Below are 17,660 nucleotides of genomic sequence, written 5' to 3'. Positions count from 1 at the left end.
GAAAAAGAAGATCTAAATCAATAATCTAAGCTTCCACCTTAGGGAACCAGAAAAACAACAAACTAAACCCAAGGAAAGCAGAAAAAAAGAAATAAAAATCAGAGCAGAATCCACTGAAACTGAAAACGGGAAATCAAGAGACAAAAACCAACAAAACCAAAAGATGGTTCTTTGAAAGGATCAATAAAATCAATAAGTCCCTGGCTGGGCTACCTAAGAAAAAAAAGAGAGAAGCCACAATTACTAATTACTAATATCAGAAATGAAAGAGGAGATATCACTACAGATCCCATAGACACAAACAGGATAATGATATAATATTATTAACAACTCTATGCCCACAAATTTGATAGCTAGATGAAATGGACCAATTCAATAAATGACACATCTGTGAAAGCTCACACAAGAAGAATCTATATCAAAGAAACTGGATCAATAATTAGTAACCTTCCCAAACAGAAAGCACCAGGCCCAGATGGGTTCACTGGTAAATTCTACCAAATACTTGTGGAAGAAATTACAGGCATGCATTCTTAATAACAGGGCTATCTTCTGAGAAATACATTAAGTGATTTCATTATTGTGCAAACATCAGAATGTACTTACACAAACTTAGATGGTATAGCCTGCTACACACCTAGGCTATATGGTATAGCCTATTGCTCCAACCACCACCATATATGTGGTCATTGACAGAAATGTCATTATGGAACACATGACTGTATAACAATTTTTTTTCTTTTTTTGGGGGGGGGAAGAGGGCTGGCCAGTACTGGGATCCAAACCCTTGACCTTAGTATTATCAACACCACATTGTAACCAACTGGGCTAACCAGCCAGTCCCTGTATACCAATTTTCTACAACGTTTTCCAGAAGATAGAAGCAGACAGAATATTTCCTAACTCATTCTATGAAGCCAGCATTACTCTAATACCAAAACCAGACAAAGACACCACAAGAAAACTACAGGCCAATATCTCTCATCAACATAGATCTAAAAATCCTCAACAAAATATTAGCAAGTTGAATCTAACAATGTATAAAATTATTATGTACCACAACTAAGTGGGACTTATCCCAGTTATGCAAGGCTGATCCAACATTAGAAAATTAACTGATATAATCTATCACATCAACAGGCTAAAGAAGAAAAATCATATGATTATATCAACAGATGCAGAAAAAGCACTTGATAAAATCCAATATCCATTCATGATAAAAACTCTCAGTAAACTAGAAATATAGGGGAACTTCCTCAACTTGATAAAGAACATCTACAAAAAACCTGCAGTGAACATCATACTTAATGGTGAGGAACTCAAAGCTTTCCCTCTAAGATCTGGAATAGGACAAGGGCTTCTCATCTTAAAACTCCCTTTCAACTCAGTACCAGAAGTCTGAGCTAATGCAATAAGACAAGAAAATAAATAAAAGGCATACATATTGGACAAGACAAGATCACAGAAATCAGGTCATTTTAGTGCTCAAAACACTCTGAAAGCTACCAAAAAAAGACATATTATGCTAGATTCTAAATCTTTTAAAAGTATACATCAAACTAAAACAATTTTGGCACATTACACATTAATTATATCAGTTTCAATTAAGAACATGTAATAATCTCAAAAGGCTTTTTCCTCCTTTTAATGAGACAGCTATGCTCCTCCACTCTTCTCTTCAGGTCCAAGTAATAAAGAATATGCACAATACACTCAGCTCTCTGGAATCCCTCTTCAGAAGTTACAAACTCAACAGAACTCAATATGACCCACAGAAATGTTTTAATTGGCCAGAAAAGTTTTTTAAAATTTGAATGTATTTACAGGACCCATGCAGTCTTTGGTTTGGCCTCTGTCCCCTCACTCTAATTTTCCTAACACCCAGCCCAACTCACTCATTTTTGTTATTTGTTTAACACCACAGGAACTATGGTTTGGAACCCCTACCCTATATATCGTTGTTTTTTTTTAACTGAAGTTATACTCAGATTCCTTTAATTTTAAAATTTCCTTATGAAATTCTAATCTAATACATTTGTATTAGAAATGGATATTTTTCCCTCTCTTTCAATCTTCCCGATTTGAGGATGGCATATATTTTCAGAATGATGACATAAACAAACCTATTGCAAAGAGAGAGTGATATATTATTGTTAGTTATCCAAACATAATTATATGACAGGATATATATTACTAGTAGCTGGATAAAGGCTTATGATCAAGCATGAAGAACCATTCCTTTTTGTCATTAATAGTTTTGCTCTGAAATTATTAATACTTAGCAATAATTCTAAGCTGTTTTATCCTTCCATCAAACACGTGCACACCCATATGCACACATTCAAATATATAATCGTACACTAAGAATAAATGTGTTAAAATTAATGTGTGATGCTGGCAGATCTGAAACTACATACTACAACTCTGTATAAAATGTGTCACCAATGGAAACATTTTTTCTTGCACAGCGAATTCTACATATACCTGACAGAGTATACTAAGGAAAAAGTTGGTACAAACCTTTCAAGGGATCATTTTCTATGTGGTTTTATCCAAGCCATCTATTAATGATAAATTAAAAGACTCTTTACCTGTCAGGACCTGAGCTCAGGCACTCAAGAGTTTCGTATTTCTCTTGCAGAAGCTGATGACAATACTAATCCCTGCACTGTGTAGGGAGGTGCTTCCTTGCACTGGCTTAAGAACTAGTGATTTCACCAACCCTTGAAGTGCAGAACAGTAAAAAAAAAAAAAGTTTTCAGCCAGTTTTCTTACTGATTTCTCAGTTTTTAAATATTACAAAGTAAGATCTCAAATAGGTTTTAAAGTAAATTATGTTTAACAGTGCCTTGGTTTAAAGAGACGCATGCCAATAGGTCTTTCAGGATTACTGCACATATCACAAGATGGCCTTTTTCATCAAATAAATATGTACACAAAGAAGCAACAATTCATGTCTTCAGATAATTTTCTGATTTTACCTTAAAGCACCAGAGTTTAGTGGCTACTCATATCTAAATCAGTCTTGCAAAAGGCAATCATAAGTATTAACAGGTACTAGATGAGATTAGCTGAGTTAAAAAATAGCATCACTCCTATTGACTCACTTATTCTCCTGCCATCAGCACACAGCCCTGTAAACAGCTGGCAGTCAAATTCATAACTACTACTTTCTAAAGAAAAGACACATTATACTCTCCAATAAGGTAAAAATCAGGAAATGCTACTATGTCCACAGATGAAATTGTATAGGTGGAAGGCCAAATCTATCCCCGTTTCTGACACAAACCTTAAAATACCAAGTTAATACAACTTCACATTCTCTTTTTTTTTCTTAATTTTATTTTGTCTTTTTTTTTTAATTTTTAATTTTTCTTAATTTTATTTTGTCAATATACAATGTGGTTGATTATTGTGGCCCTTTACCGAAACCCCCCTCCCTCCTCCCTCTCCCCCCTCCCACCCAAAAATGTCCTTTCTGTTTGCTTGTCGTATCAACTTCAAGGAACTGTAGTTGTTATGTCTTCTCCCCGCCCCGCCCCGGTTTTTTTGTGTGTGTGTGAATTTATTTATTTATTTTTAGCTCCCACCAATAAGTGAGAACATGTACTTCACATTCTCTTATACCCTCAAATTAAATGGGCTTACACATGCCTCCAGGTTTTTCCTGTTGCTATAGGAGAAAAGGGTTGAGAAATGTACCTTAGCTAGTTCTAAAGGAAAATCATTATGTATCTAAAAAAATGTAAAGTTTTATCTGAATCTCTCTACAAATCCTCTTCACTTCCGGTAAGTTTTCATTTCCCTCCTGACTCTATTAGTGAAAATATTAACTTGCACTCCTTGAGATATGGATCATTATAAGCTTAGCACCATTCAGTTATGCATATTCAAAACTTTTATGCCCTCTGAATTCTTCCCTGGCATTTTTAGTAGAGGAAGTTAAAAAACAAACCTGAGCTGAAACCATGACAGGTGGAGGGTGCATATTTATTTTGTTAATCAACCTATCTATATACCAGATACCACTTTAAAATTCTAGACTGAATTTAAATGTTCTCTACCTACAGCAAGGAAAGTTTGCCCTGATATACTGGACTAAAGTGCTTCTATTTTTCTTCACAGATAAAGAAATTAAATAATCACTCTTTCATTTACCAGACAATTTTTTTAAAGTTGGCACTCATTCAAGTCCATGTAAAGGATGTGTTCCTCTAAACTTAAAACTGTAGCAGCCTGATCTCATTTACAATCAATTGAACATAAACACTTCTTGGCAACAGTATGCTCCACTGCTACTACTTTGTCTTTCTAAACCAAAAAAATTCATGAAATAAATGTTGCCACACCTTAAAATGAAACTTGTATGCTTCTTTTCGGTATAGTGTAAGGGAGAGGGGAAATCGCAATACAAAATGCAAATTAAAAGATCAAATTTCTAAATTATTTTATATCAAATTAGGAAACTTTCTAAGAAGTCTCAGAGTAACCAAAAAACCATTTTGACAAGGAATGCCAAGGTGATGTCAAAAGTAAAAAGCAATTCAACTGCAATATTAATGTACTTGTACGATTTTATGCCAAACTTGGTATCTTTTAAAAATACAGCTTATATGGGAATAAGATTTCAGGACAAAACTAATTGCATTCTTATTCAAATTACAAAATAGTTCTTATTTATTAATTGGGGGGGGAGACAAGGCTGGTACAGGGATCAAACCATGGAACTTGGTGTTATCAGCACCAAGGTCTATCCAACTGAGCCAACCTTTAGCCCATCAATTTAAATCTATAGTTCAAGAGGGAAAAATAACAAAAACACATATAAACTAAGCTCCTTTGATAAATCTTTCATGTTGAAAGTACTTATTTTTTAAAATAACTAGCTAGCTTTATTATGCATGTTATTATATTCATTTTACACTTATGAAGATGTTATTTGCCTAGGGTCACAAAATAAGTTAATGTCTGAAGTAGAATTTAAACTGTGACATTTTCTTTATTTCATAATACAGTATAATACATTATACCATTTAAATATTTCCCATAAACATCTAAAGAATTTTCCTATTTCCAAAGTAACAAACATTGACATCTTAACCTGGAAGTGTATATATTACACACACACATCACACACACGTGTATCACATACACACACACAGAAAGCAAATTAAAATGGAAAACAGCTCTTACCTTCATCTCCATCTGGTGCATATGAAGCTGTAATAATGTCAATATCAGCACAATTCATCACAATCTGATTGGTAGCCTGCCTCACCTAAGGAGAAAAGAAAACCCGGCAGTGTCAGAAATAGCCTAGGTTAATACACACATCATCTTCATCTTGGACTAATGTCACAGGCAATTTTTTAAAACCCAGACTTCGCAAAAACTTGGTGAAATCTATTTATGCATCGATAGTAGAAATAAATGAGTAGTTTTAATAATCCAAAGCAATTCACATTTTCCAAAGTATATTAAAAGCAGTAATAAATCTGTAAGTATCTCACATCAACAAGATTAAGTCACCTTTTCTTTTCCTTTTTTTTTTTTTTTTTAGCAGCTGGCCTGTATAGGAATCAAATCCTGGACCTTGGTGTATCAGCAACAGGCTCTAATCAACTGAGCTAACCAACCAGCCTCTTAAAACGAATTTTAAGACTTTGTCTTATTTGCTTCAGATCCAAAAAATAATATAGATATAAGAAATGCTCCTTCCTTTCTCCATCATTCCCTAGAGATAACCACTATCCTAAGGCTAATGTATATCTCTCCCACGTAAATTTTAGCACTTTCGCTACATATATAAGCACCTGCAACTTTTTTTTAATCTTACACAAATGGTATCAAAATGTGCATAACCTTTTCGAGTTCTGGTCAAGATGGCGGAATAGACAGTCCCCAGCATCACTCTCTCCCACAAATCAACCAATTTACAACTATAAAAATGTAACAACAGCCAAGCTGGGGCTGCTGGAGCTCAGGGGAGGAGGAGGAGAGATCTACAGAGTGCATGAAGGGGGAGAAGCCTCGATGAGAGAAAGAAAAAACTGCTTGGAGCGTTTCAGGCCATGGCTGCTTTAAGGCTAGAACTGCTGAGCACACCCAACAGGAGCCGGCAGAAGCCACAGCTATGCCCTTTGGATGGAGTTGGTTGGAGGCAGCAGGGGAGAAGAGGGCCTTGGTGGCCGCCAGGACATGAAGACCACTAATAGGGTTCCAGTGGACCCACACAGGTGCGAGGAGCCAGAACAGCTGAAAAAGGGGAGTCATTCAGAGGCCGGTGAGTCATCACAAGGGACCGGTGCAGGGTCCATCCCATGGGAATTGTTTGGAGCATGGGCGGTGGGGGAGACGGGCCCACTGGGAGAACACTGGGACACAGCAAGGACAGCCAATCTGCCACCCAATCAACATAGGACCACTCAGAGGAGACTGGCCAGGAATGCAGAATTGCATGGGGTACAGTTTGATGAAAAGATTCAGGCCTAAATCAGTTTCTACACAACCCAGGTGCAGCCAGTTCCTGGAGAGCCAGAAGTACCTATAAGGTCAACCATTAAACTTAAACCCTGAGCTACACAAAAAGTCTTCCCTACAGAAACAGCAGCAAAGCAGCAATTTAGCTCAACCACACAGCTCAAGTATTGGTTACCACAGGAAGTTCCCCCATTTTAGAAGTAAGCAAAGGACAAAAAATTAGTTCTGGCCCAGACATACCACCAGTGCCTCGGGGCCCTCCGGAGGACCTCAGGTATGGAGCCGGGACCAGACCCCCGCCCACACCCAGGCACACCACCAGTGCCTCGGGCCAGCCCAGGGGCCCAGGGCTTGTAGCCGGGTATCAGACCCCCTCCACCCCCGCCCACACCCAGGCACACCGCCAGCAGCTCAGCACCCCGCCCCAGGGGCCCAGGGCATCAAGCGGGGACCAGACCCCCCCCCCAACCAGGCACACCGCCAGCACCAAAGAACATGCGAAAAATATCACCTCCATGTGGGTGGCCCACCACAGCCACCACAGTAACCACAGCTGCTGCTAAAGTGGCTAGATGTCACAACCACCACACAGATGTTCCATCAGCCACTGGAGTGCATTAACACAAGGACAGTCACCAGCAGAGACCAAAGTAAAGAACAGGATGTCTCTCTCCACAAAGCCCATTCCAGTGTGACAGAAGAAGCTTCTGCTCTGTGATAATATTGGAGGACCTGAACACACCTTTCAGCATTGGATAGATCATCTAGGCAACAAATCAACAGAGTAACCATTACTCTTTCAGAGGGAGAGAAGAAATTTAAGGTAATCAGTGGTGGAAGAGGGAAGGGAAAGGGGGATAGGGAGAGATTGGACAAGGGGCATAAAGAATAAGTATGATTTGTAACAATACACACACTAGTAACATTGATTTGATCAACATATGCCAACACTGAATCCCAAAAGTATGTATAATCAATTATGATTCAATAAAAAAATTAATTAATTTTTTAAAATGTGTATAACCTTTTGCAATGTGCTTTTTACATTTAGCACATTTTTGAGATAGGTTAATGATGGATACAGATCTAATTCATTAATTTAAACTCCTACATAGGAGTATTCCATTCATGAATAAATCAGTTATTTATCCATTCTCTTCCTGAAGGAGATATAGTTATTTCTATTTTTTTCTTTGAGTTACTGTTTTTTTTTGTTGTTGTTTAAATAAAATAGTACTACAGTAAACACCTTGGCCAAGTTTTTTTGTATACACATGAATTTTTCCAGGGAAAGAAACCTAATAGTGGGCTTTCTGGATTACAGGACATATATCTTCAACTTTCAGTTATCTTCAACTTTTCAAGTTATCCAATTGCCAAATTATCCCCCAGAGTGGTATCAACGGACACTCTGATGAACAAAGAATAAAGAAATCCCACTTTCAGCATCTTCCAAAACACTTAAAATTTTTTTTGATAATCTGATGGGTATTAAATGGTATTCCATTGTTGTTTTAATTAGAATTTCTCTGGGCTGGCTGGTTAGCTCAGTTGGTTAGAGCCTGGTGCTGATAACATCAAGGTCCAGGGTTCAATCCCCTTACCAGCCAGCTGCAAAAAAACCAAAAACAAACAAAAACTTTGTGCCCATTCTTCAACTTGGTTGTAACTTTGTTTATATGTATTTATTTTGTTGCTTTAAACAAAATCTCAAATTTATTTTCAGACAATTGAAATCTAAAATAACAAAAATACAGATGCCCTAAACCACAAACAAATGCCTACAAGGCCTAGCCAGGCAGGTGAGTGAAGAAAGCCACATGGAGGCTATGCATAACTCCCTAAAGGAAGGAAGAAGTAGCCATTTCTTTGAACTAACCAATTATTACTATAGTGAAAAGCAGACTTAGTGTTGACAGATCTTCCAATAAGGAAGGGAAAAAAAGCCACAAATTCAAATTTCGTATGCAATCTCCCCATTTTTAATTGATTGCAACTAATTCAAAATGTTCAAAAACACTCTGTAGACGAAGCAAAACCTGTGTGCAGGTCGAGTGCTCTTACACCACTGAACAGACCACAGAACTAGATAAGGACATCAGAGTAAGGTGATATCTGTACAAAAAAGCCATACCTGAGAGTAATCTTTGGAATAATAACCAATACAAATTTAAACATGATTAACTGTAAACTAAAATTACTTGATCTAAATTACTGATAATGTTATTAAGCCTTTAACAGTCAAAATCTAACAAACTGAGACTACTCTTGTTCATTTAAAAAAATCTTTCTCATAAATCTTCCTGTTTCAAAACAAAAATGTCATTTAATGAAGAGCTTTTCTATTTTTTAAGTGGCAATATTTCTTCACATTGTTTATTTCACCAGAATGTACCTAAACAGCACCTAAGCCTTTATGCCTAACTAGCCACTTGCAGCACTACATTTGAACAAAAAAAACTCTTTGCCTATTCATAAACTGACTTAAAAAAAAAAAAATACAATGCAGAAACACAGAGAAATGAAGCACTTACTGGGATATGCTCTAAAGAGTAAAATGAATAAAAATCAGAGTTTGAAGTTTATGCCAACAGAATAGCAACAGTGGTTTAGTGGTCGTCCTTATTTAGGCAACCACATTTTCATCCATCAATATCTATAATGAATTTAATGGTAGCCAAGCAGTTAATCTACCAATGTCAAGATACCTACCTGTACAACATTACATATGCCAAATCACACTTAGTATACCACTACTGTAACGACAATGAAAAGTGTTTGTGTACTGGAAAGGCGCAGTGTACAACATCCAATTACAAGTACATTCCAATTCCTCCTGTGTTCAGGGAAAACCCACCTGTTGACACTAATGAATTAAGCTGCTTGTTGAATAACTACTAATTTTTTTTTTTTTTCTTTCAGAATACTGCTATTTTTGGAAGGGTGGGAGGGAAGGATCAAAGTAACATAGATACTTACCTTAAAAATAGAACTCCTCGGGGATGGAATGTATTTATATGTGAAAAGGACGTTGACTTTGGGGTGTCAGGGGCAGAGTGCCTTGCATTGAGTGTCCCCTGAAAACTTGTCACTGTGACAGTGTTAATGGGGTGAGAAATCCTATTATGGCCATTCAATGGTGGGGCCTTGAAGAGGTGATTAGATTGTAGGACCATGCCTTACTGAATAGATTAAAAATGGTGGTCATGGGTGTGGTTCAGAGGGCTTTAAAAGGAGAGTGAATGAGGAGGTTAGTCTCTCTCTGCTCCACCATTTCTGCCATGTGAGACCCCTGGGTCACTGTTGCCACCACCAAGACCCTCACCAGATGCATTCCCTGGACACTGGACTTCCCAGCCTCCAAATGTGTAAGCAACCAATTTCATTTTCTTATTTAAAAAAAAAAAAAAAAACTCCATTCAAATTTTTAAAATCAGACAGTATATTCTGTTCCACATTAGAGATGCATTGATTTAAAAAGCTGACCAAAAATTGGGTAATCTATGGAAAGTGCTCATTTTACATTCAGTGCTTAACACACAGTAATCACTAATAGATTTTATTCACAAAAGCAAAGATTAAATGTGCTCTCATATCAACTAACATCATTCACCTAACAGTTTATAAAGTACCTGATCAGAATGATATGAAATTTGAGAACTACGTGCTGTATTATATGGCACTTTGGATAGCAGCAGATATGTACTACACAAGAAAGGTAATTTAAAATATTCATGTGCATATAAGCATATATGCTGACTACAACACTATTCTTCTTAATAATTTCCCAACAATAGCATTGATCTGATGATGCAATGTGATTTCTCACATATTAACACCATCATTTTTAGTAAATATTACCTGTGCTCCATTATCAAGAAAAGATAGTAATTCAAACGAATTTCATCATTAAAATCTTCAGTTTCCAAGTTTAAAATAGAAGTGAAATGTTAAATTTAGTGTATAAATTGTGTTCATAACAAGGTCATTTTCAATTTTTCCATTTGATGGTATTAAAGGATAAAATGTTAGTGTATCCTTTCTTTGTTTCAAACCCAGCAGTAAGTCTTTTTGGACTCCTATACTGATTGCACTTCAACTGAACCAAATACTAAGTAATGGCTACACTAAAGAGGCAGCTTGATGCTTGGTACCAATTTTACACTGGAAATTTCCTATGAGGTAGGAAGGCAGCAGTCTGAGACAATTTTTTCCTGAATGAGTCTTTACTACAATCACTCAGGAATACATCTCACATTTACTATAAGATTCAGGAGGGTTTTTTCTGATTGCCAAAAGTCCTGAGATTTTAGTACAAGAAAATCTCCATTGTGACAATTCCAAATATCATTCAGTCTGAAGCCTGAGTCACTTTGCTTAATAAGTGATTTCACTGTTAAAAATTTGTAATAATTGTTGCCTTGGCAGAATAGTGCTATAATTCCTAAAGACAATAAGAGGCAAATAATTAGTTAACTCATATTAAGCGAAGTTTTTTAACAAGAGATATCGAAAAACGCAAGTTGCAGCAGATTAAATAAAAGTACCATTAACGTAAAAATTTTAAACACAGAACATTTGTATTATTGTTTGGGGCTACTTACACATACAATAAAAGTTTAAAACTACATATAGGAATAATATGCCCTACCTTAAGACAGAATTTACCCCTGAGGGTAGGGGTGGGAAGAGAGAAATGGGCTTTAGTGGTATCTGTACGGTATCTGTGACATTTTATTTCCCCAAAACAGCATGTATAGTCTGAAGCAAATGGGGCAAAATGTTAATATTTGTTAAATCTGGGTCATGGGTTACATTTTTGTATTTCTAAAATATTTCCTAACTTAAAATAAAAATTTAAAGAGATTACAAATGACCAAATAAACCAAGAACCACATATTTGTGTGGTGTTCAAAATGAAATCTCTAAAATGTGGAGAACTAATCTCAGTTAACAACAAAACAACTATCAGAAGGCTCAGTTCTCTGCATCTGACTAACATACAGATCTAAGAATAAGACTTACTTTACACAATAAGAATAGGCTCATTTACGTGGCAAAGTTCAGAGAAGCTTCATAGATTATTTACTACTCAAGACTACATTTATTCAGGTTGTATTAGACAGTATCAGTTATCCAGAACCAGGAAGTGAAAAAAAAAAAATGTCCAGATGAAAAGCAATAATAGACGATACAAAGTCCATACAATAAAGCTTATACCCTTTAGTCAGAAGAGAATCCATCAAGTTCTCACTTAGAAATTTATTTTTAAGCTCAAGCAAGCTCATTCATCTGCCTATTTTGACCTCTTCTGATTAAGTTCAGTAAAACAGAAGAGGGAAGAAACTGCACAACAGGCAGCAACAAGGCACAATAAGCAGCAAGAAGCATTAACCTGAGAGTAAAGAAAACAAACAACTATAAAGAACAGATTTGAAGCTAACAAATTATAGTACATGGAAACATTCATTCTATTTTATAGAACGAGGTGTTGCCCAATTCTAGAATCACAAACAAATCACAATTGAAATTTTTAAACTAAAAAATAAGTAACTAAACTACAGTACACAGTTTAGGGTAACATCTATGGTTGTAAGGACTCTGGCATCAATGACAGATGTTCAGAAAGATATCCAGTATTAAAAAAAATGGCTGGTGAGTTAGCTCAGTTGGTTAGGGCATGGTGTTGTAACACCAAGGTCAAGGGTTCACATCCCTGTACTGGCCAGCCACAAAAAAGAAAAGAAAAAGAAAAAAAGAAACAAATGTAGATTATAAAGCTAAGATAATATATTTTAGGAACATTTCCATCTAAGTCAGTAAATTTTTTTAAAAGTCTAAGTCATTACCAGATGATATTAGACATAGCTTAACATACAAAACAATTTCTTATATTTCATTCCTAATAGACACATTTCAAAAAACAGAAGAAAAAATGTGAACGAATTCAATTCCTTATCACCAATCTTTCTAATTTAATTTAAGAACATTTAGTGATCTAGCACAATGCTGACGAATTAATTTTACCATTTTTTAAAGTAATAAAAGACTGTCAAAATAATTGCTAAGAAAATATGCAACATTTGAGCAGAAAATTCCATAACACAGGGTTGACAACAACATCCATTTAGGTGCCAAGTTTTTAGTCTGCCAAACAAACTACAGTATCTATAGATCTGTTCTCAACGCTAATTTAGTCATCTCCAACATGAATATTTAGTTGGTGGAGGCCAGAGATTGGCTAGTATATCCTGATTTCTGGCCCTGAACGATAAAGTTAACTTCTTTGGCACTTCTTTTAAATATTTCAAATATTTCCCTAAGAGAAAGCCCAACTACTGTACCAACCACTATATACTCATAACCAGAAACTATAGCCACATTCATGTAAACCTATAATCTATTTCAATTATCTACAAAGAAAGAGGGTCAGAATTTTAAATATCTACAAAAGTTCATTGCTCTAAAGTATCTAATGTAAAGGGAGGGGAGAGGGACTGAAGTGAAATGAATGTTGGGCCTGAAGAAATTTCTCTAGGCCCATAATAACACACTTTTCAAAACCTGCTGAATTAAATCCCACTCACTTATGTGAAAGACAACTAATTAAATCTTTAAATTGCCTAATTTCTTGCCTTCCCCAAGAGTCCACATCCCAGGCCAGGTTAAAAATCCACTAAATTCTAATATGTAACCTGTACAATACTCTGGGCTTATAAAATTTTGCTACTAAAGCAACCAGGCGACCTGCATACTTGGTGTAATGTGATTTCAAGTGATAGAAACAACCCAATACCAGTTATAAATCTAGGTTTCTAGAGATACAGATTTTGTCAACATTTTTAAATTTCCACAATATGATACCACCTAACGCTAAAATTTAAATGTATTGTTCCAATTATGAATTTTAAAAACAGTAATATATTTTTACCTTTTACTAACATTAATTCCTCTTCTACACTTCCAAAGGTGTTAATGGGTACAATAAAAAGCCCAATAAAAAAAAAAGTAAAAAGTCCAATCATCTAACAAAACCTGTTAGAATTCACTATCATGCCATCTTCAATTTGTGTTGCCACCTAGCCTGAAAAGAATTTCTGAAAAAAATGCTTTGAAAAGTTCACATTACTAAAAGGATACATTTATTTTCATGTATCAAATTAACAAGTCCCTGCTAATATCTAATACATTATTATGTGCTCCCTCAATGACACAAACCAGTCTTCCGCATGTTTCTCACCTATTTGGAAAAGCAGAAAAGGGGTAAGGAGAAGTATGTGACTGATTGTTGTTCTAACCAACATTCAAATAAAACTCACTTCTTAATAAACAGTCATTTAAAAATATGTACTTTTTAAAAAAATTTTTTCCCTAAATATGTATGCCTCCCAAAATTATGAACCCATTGTGCCAACTAATGTAAACAAGTGTTTTTTGTTTTTTGGGTTTTTTTTGACCGGTAAGGGGATCGCAACCCTTGGCTCGGTGTCGTCCGCACCACGCTCAACCAGTGAGTGAACCGGCCATTCCTATTATAGGATCCGAACCCACGGCCTCGGCGCTATCAGCACCACACTCTCCCGAGTGAGCCACGGGGCCAGCCCAACAAGTGATTTTTTTTAATGTTAGTCTTTTTACATAAAGCGAACTTATTCATCACTAGGTCCTTCTTCCCAAAAGTGTGCCATGTCACAAGACACACTACTATTTACAATTTCTTGCATCTGCCCCCTGCCAATATATACCAAACACTCTAATCACTTGACTTAAACCGCAGTTTTGCAAACAACCCTCTCAAATCCTAATTTAGACCCAAGATGCACTCTTTCTGATTCATACCCTTAACGAAAAAAATTTTAATGACCTGACTTTCACAGGTATAAGTTCTGCTTTTTGATGCAGCCAGACCTTAGAACCCTCATGCTTTCACACCAGCGCCCAAAATCTTACAGCATCCTTTTAAATTCTGTACCTTGAGACATATTTTCGATCTTGAGTATCGAACCCTCTTGACTTTCAAAGACAACTGCCAACTTTCAATTCATTGGAGTACCAGTCTACATTTATTTCATTTTGTTGCTACATACAACCTATTCTTTAAGATCGTGGCCTTATGATTTTCCCCTCGTCCCTGGCTGCAATAGGAGAAAAAAATGAAACAAAATATATTTACCACCATTCTTTTTACAGGTAATTACTAAACAGCTCCCCTTTTGCAATACTGACTTCATATAACACATCATATAACATGGTATCATAAATGTCTATTGTTCAGGATCTTTGTAGGGCATCTATACTAATGGTTCAAAATCAAACAATACTTAAGATAATGCTGCGGGATAAGAGAGCGGAGTATGATTCACCAAAAACTGCAATGAAGAGTAATGGAATATTTTCACCAGTGGTATGCTAAAACTAATAGCTTCTTTCAGAAGAAGGTACTGCTAAGCAACCATTACTGTAGCAATAGAATCACCAGCTTCAAAGGCTGCAAAGCTAGGAAGATAGGAGGAAAATCGGAGATGGGGTCTTCTCGCATCTCTAAAGGTTAGGAGAGAACAAAGTCACTGCTGCACTGTCACTTGAAGGGAAGGGGGAGGGGGCGGATCATCTTGGAAACCAAGCTCCCGGGCTGGAGCAGGCGAGGAGAACTCAGCAAGGCTGCCTGGGATTAACATTCTCCTCCTCACTCTCTCCCCGCTTCTAGAAGCTCCCTAACTCGCTCTAGCGAGCCGGCCAGAGTTCCAGATGACTGTCCATTCCAATCTATCCCCCGTGGGGTGTAGAGAGAACCAGAAAAAAGAACTGAGTCAGGAAGCTGAGACAGAGCAGGGACTTCCATAACCCCTCTGGCTTCCCCAACCCTCTCCAGCCTCTCCAAGAACACTACCTAGCCCGGAAGGGCCGGGGGTGGAGGAAAGCCCCACACAGGTGTGCTCGCCCAAGAGGGGCGCACCGGCCCGCCCCGCCGGCTCCCGCAGCGCGGCCCCGAGGCCCCAGCCCAGCAGGGCAGAGCACGTCGGCCCCGGCGCCCCCGCCCAGAGGGGCGCGTCCGTCCCCTGAGCCGGCCTCCCAGCCCCAGCCCCGCAGCACCGAGGCCCACCCGCCCTCCTGGCCGGGCCCCCCAGCCCAGCCCAGCCCGGGGAAGCGGCCTGCTCGCCCGGTAGCTCGCCCCCGGCGCCTGTACCTGGGCTGCGGCCTCCAGCTTGCCCTCGAAGGTGAAGTCCAGCAAGTCGGGCTTGAGGCAAAGGCTGTAGTTGATGGGGGAGACATCGGCAGGCAGCCGCTCGAAGGGCCTCTTCTCCGGCATCGCGGCGAGGCCCAGGCTGTGGAGGCGGCGGCGGCGAGAGGAGCGGCTGAGGAGGAGAAGGAGGAGGGAAGGAGGCGGAGGGCCGAGGAAGAGCAGGCGGCGAGCGAGGGAGGGGGCGGTGGCTGCCAGCCACATCCACCGAGCGCGGGCGACCGCCTAAGGAGAGCGACCGGGGGTGCCTGGGGGGCGGGGGAGAGAGACAGCCGGAGCGCTAGGGGCCGGGCGGGAGGCTGTGCGGGCGGGCGGGCAGGCGGCTGCCTACGGGGAAGGGGGTGGAGGGGAGGGGAGGGGAGGACGGCCGGCAAGGAGGGAGGGAGGCGGCGGCAGCTGCGTGCGCGGCCCCGCCGGCCGGGCGCGGCCCCGCGGAGTGCGCGCGCGCGCCGTAGTAGGGGGCGGAGCGGCAAGGGCGCGGCCTGCGGGGCGGGAGGGCACGGGGTCGAGGCGCGTGGCAGAGGCGGGGGGCGGCTCCTGGGGCTGCACCTGTCGGCGCAGCTCGGGAGAAGGGGCCGCCTGGGAGCCGGAAGGAACCCGGAAAGGCTTGAGAAGCGGCGGGAAATGCGTGAGGGGACCCTGAGACTCCTTGGCAAGGTGAAGCCTACGCAGTTGGTCAATTCAGTCCGGGTAACATGTTAAAATATCCATTCAAAGCAAAATCGCAGACCGGATTCCACCTCCAGATTGGCGGAAAGCCCGGACTTGAGGCTCTTTGGCTCTAATTCCTGTTATGTTAAGTAGTAAATTCAAGGGATGACTTGAAAATTTTTCTGTCAGAAAACCTTTAATAATCCAGGTTACTTTAACCAATGAGATTTGGACCTTTGAAGGAGTGATTTCAAAAATTAGGAAAAATTTTATTGCCATGATTTAATGTTTAAAATGAGATATTTCATCTTTTCCCCGTTTTCATCTTTGTTTCTGCCTTTTTAAACTAAAAGACCCCTCACCAATTGTGGCCTCTTTAATGCTAAACTAGATGAGGTTCCCTCAGTTCTGAAGATATCTCGCAAATTGAGATATATGTATTAAAGTGTCAAGGGCCAAGAAATTTATCCACAGTCCCCATATTCCTTTATGGAAAGTTCACAGGTAGAACCCCTTAATTTCCGAAACTCAATACACAAAATGTTGTATTGGACCAGCGTTGTCCAATACGTATAAAAAATATACTGTGAGCCACTAGGTAGTATTAAGTTTTCTAGTATAGAAAAATAAGTATATTTTCTAGTAGCCACAGCGCAAAAAAGTGAAAAGGAAACAGGTGAAATCCATACATCTTATTTCAGCCAACATATCCAAAATAGTATCCTTTCAACAAGTAATCAATATAAAAATATGAATGTTTGACTTATTTTTTTCATACTGACTTTGAAATCTAGTGTTTTTTAACTTTACAGCACATCTCAGTTCTGATTAGCCATATTTCAGCTGCTTAACAGCAACATGTGGCCGGTGGCTATTGTATTGAGCAGCAGATTTGGACACTGGGCTTGCCCTGTTATCCTCTGAATCCACATACTTCTTAGAAACACAGACTGAAAAGCTGCAATCTTTTCAAACTAAGATGTGAAATGGGGCCTTTTGTTACATGGATACATTTCTGTGACCACTTCTTGGTCATAGAAATAATAATTTAAAAAACATAACAATTTAACTATAATGGAATATTTACTGAGTGTTTACAAAACACTCTTTGTGTATTAATTCATTTAATCTTCTCAACAGCTCTGTGAGGTGGACACCATTATCCCCATTTTACAGATGAGAAAACAGGCACACAGAAATTTAATGACTTGGCCAAGGTCATATAGCTAATAACTGGCAGAGCTGCAGTTGGACCCAGGCATTTTTTTCTCTCCTGGAGAATTTCCCA

The 17,660-nt window shown here is 38.7% G+C and overlaps 1 protein-coding gene and 1 non-coding gene across 2 annotated transcripts in view; one reads left to right on the top strand and one right to left on the bottom strand.

Annotated features, from left to right (window-relative positions):
• Window positions 1–16,045, bottom strand: part of NPEPPS (aminopeptidase puromycin sensitive) — an 85,603-nt gene extending 69,558 nt beyond the window's left edge. The window contains exons 1-2 of the mRNA XM_063111404.1: window positions 15,668–16,045; window positions 5,194–5,278 (exon numbers count right to left, since the gene is read on the bottom strand). Coding sequence (XP_062967474.1) covers window positions 5,194–5,278; window positions 15,668–15,925 — 343 coding nt within the window. The 5' untranslated portion in view covers window positions 15,926–16,045. The remainder of the gene's footprint in view (window positions 1–5,193; window positions 5,279–15,667) is intronic.
• Window positions 8,017–8,090, top strand: TRNAI-GAU (transfer RNA isoleucine (anticodon GAU)). Its single transcript has one exon. It is a non-coding gene; the product is annotated as a tRNA-Ile (tRNA).
• Window positions 16,046–17,660: the final 1,615 nt, after the last annotated feature.

This window comes from Cynocephalus volans, chromosome 10, assembly GCF_027409185.1.
Source record: "Cynocephalus volans isolate mCynVol1 chromosome 10, mCynVol1.pri, whole genome shotgun sequence".
In the NCBI taxonomy this organism is placed as follows: domain Eukaryota; kingdom Metazoa; phylum Chordata; class Mammalia; order Dermoptera; family Cynocephalidae; genus Cynocephalus; species Cynocephalus volans.
Note: the sequence above shows the minus strand (reverse complement) of the source record. Positions and strands in the feature narration are given on the sequence as shown.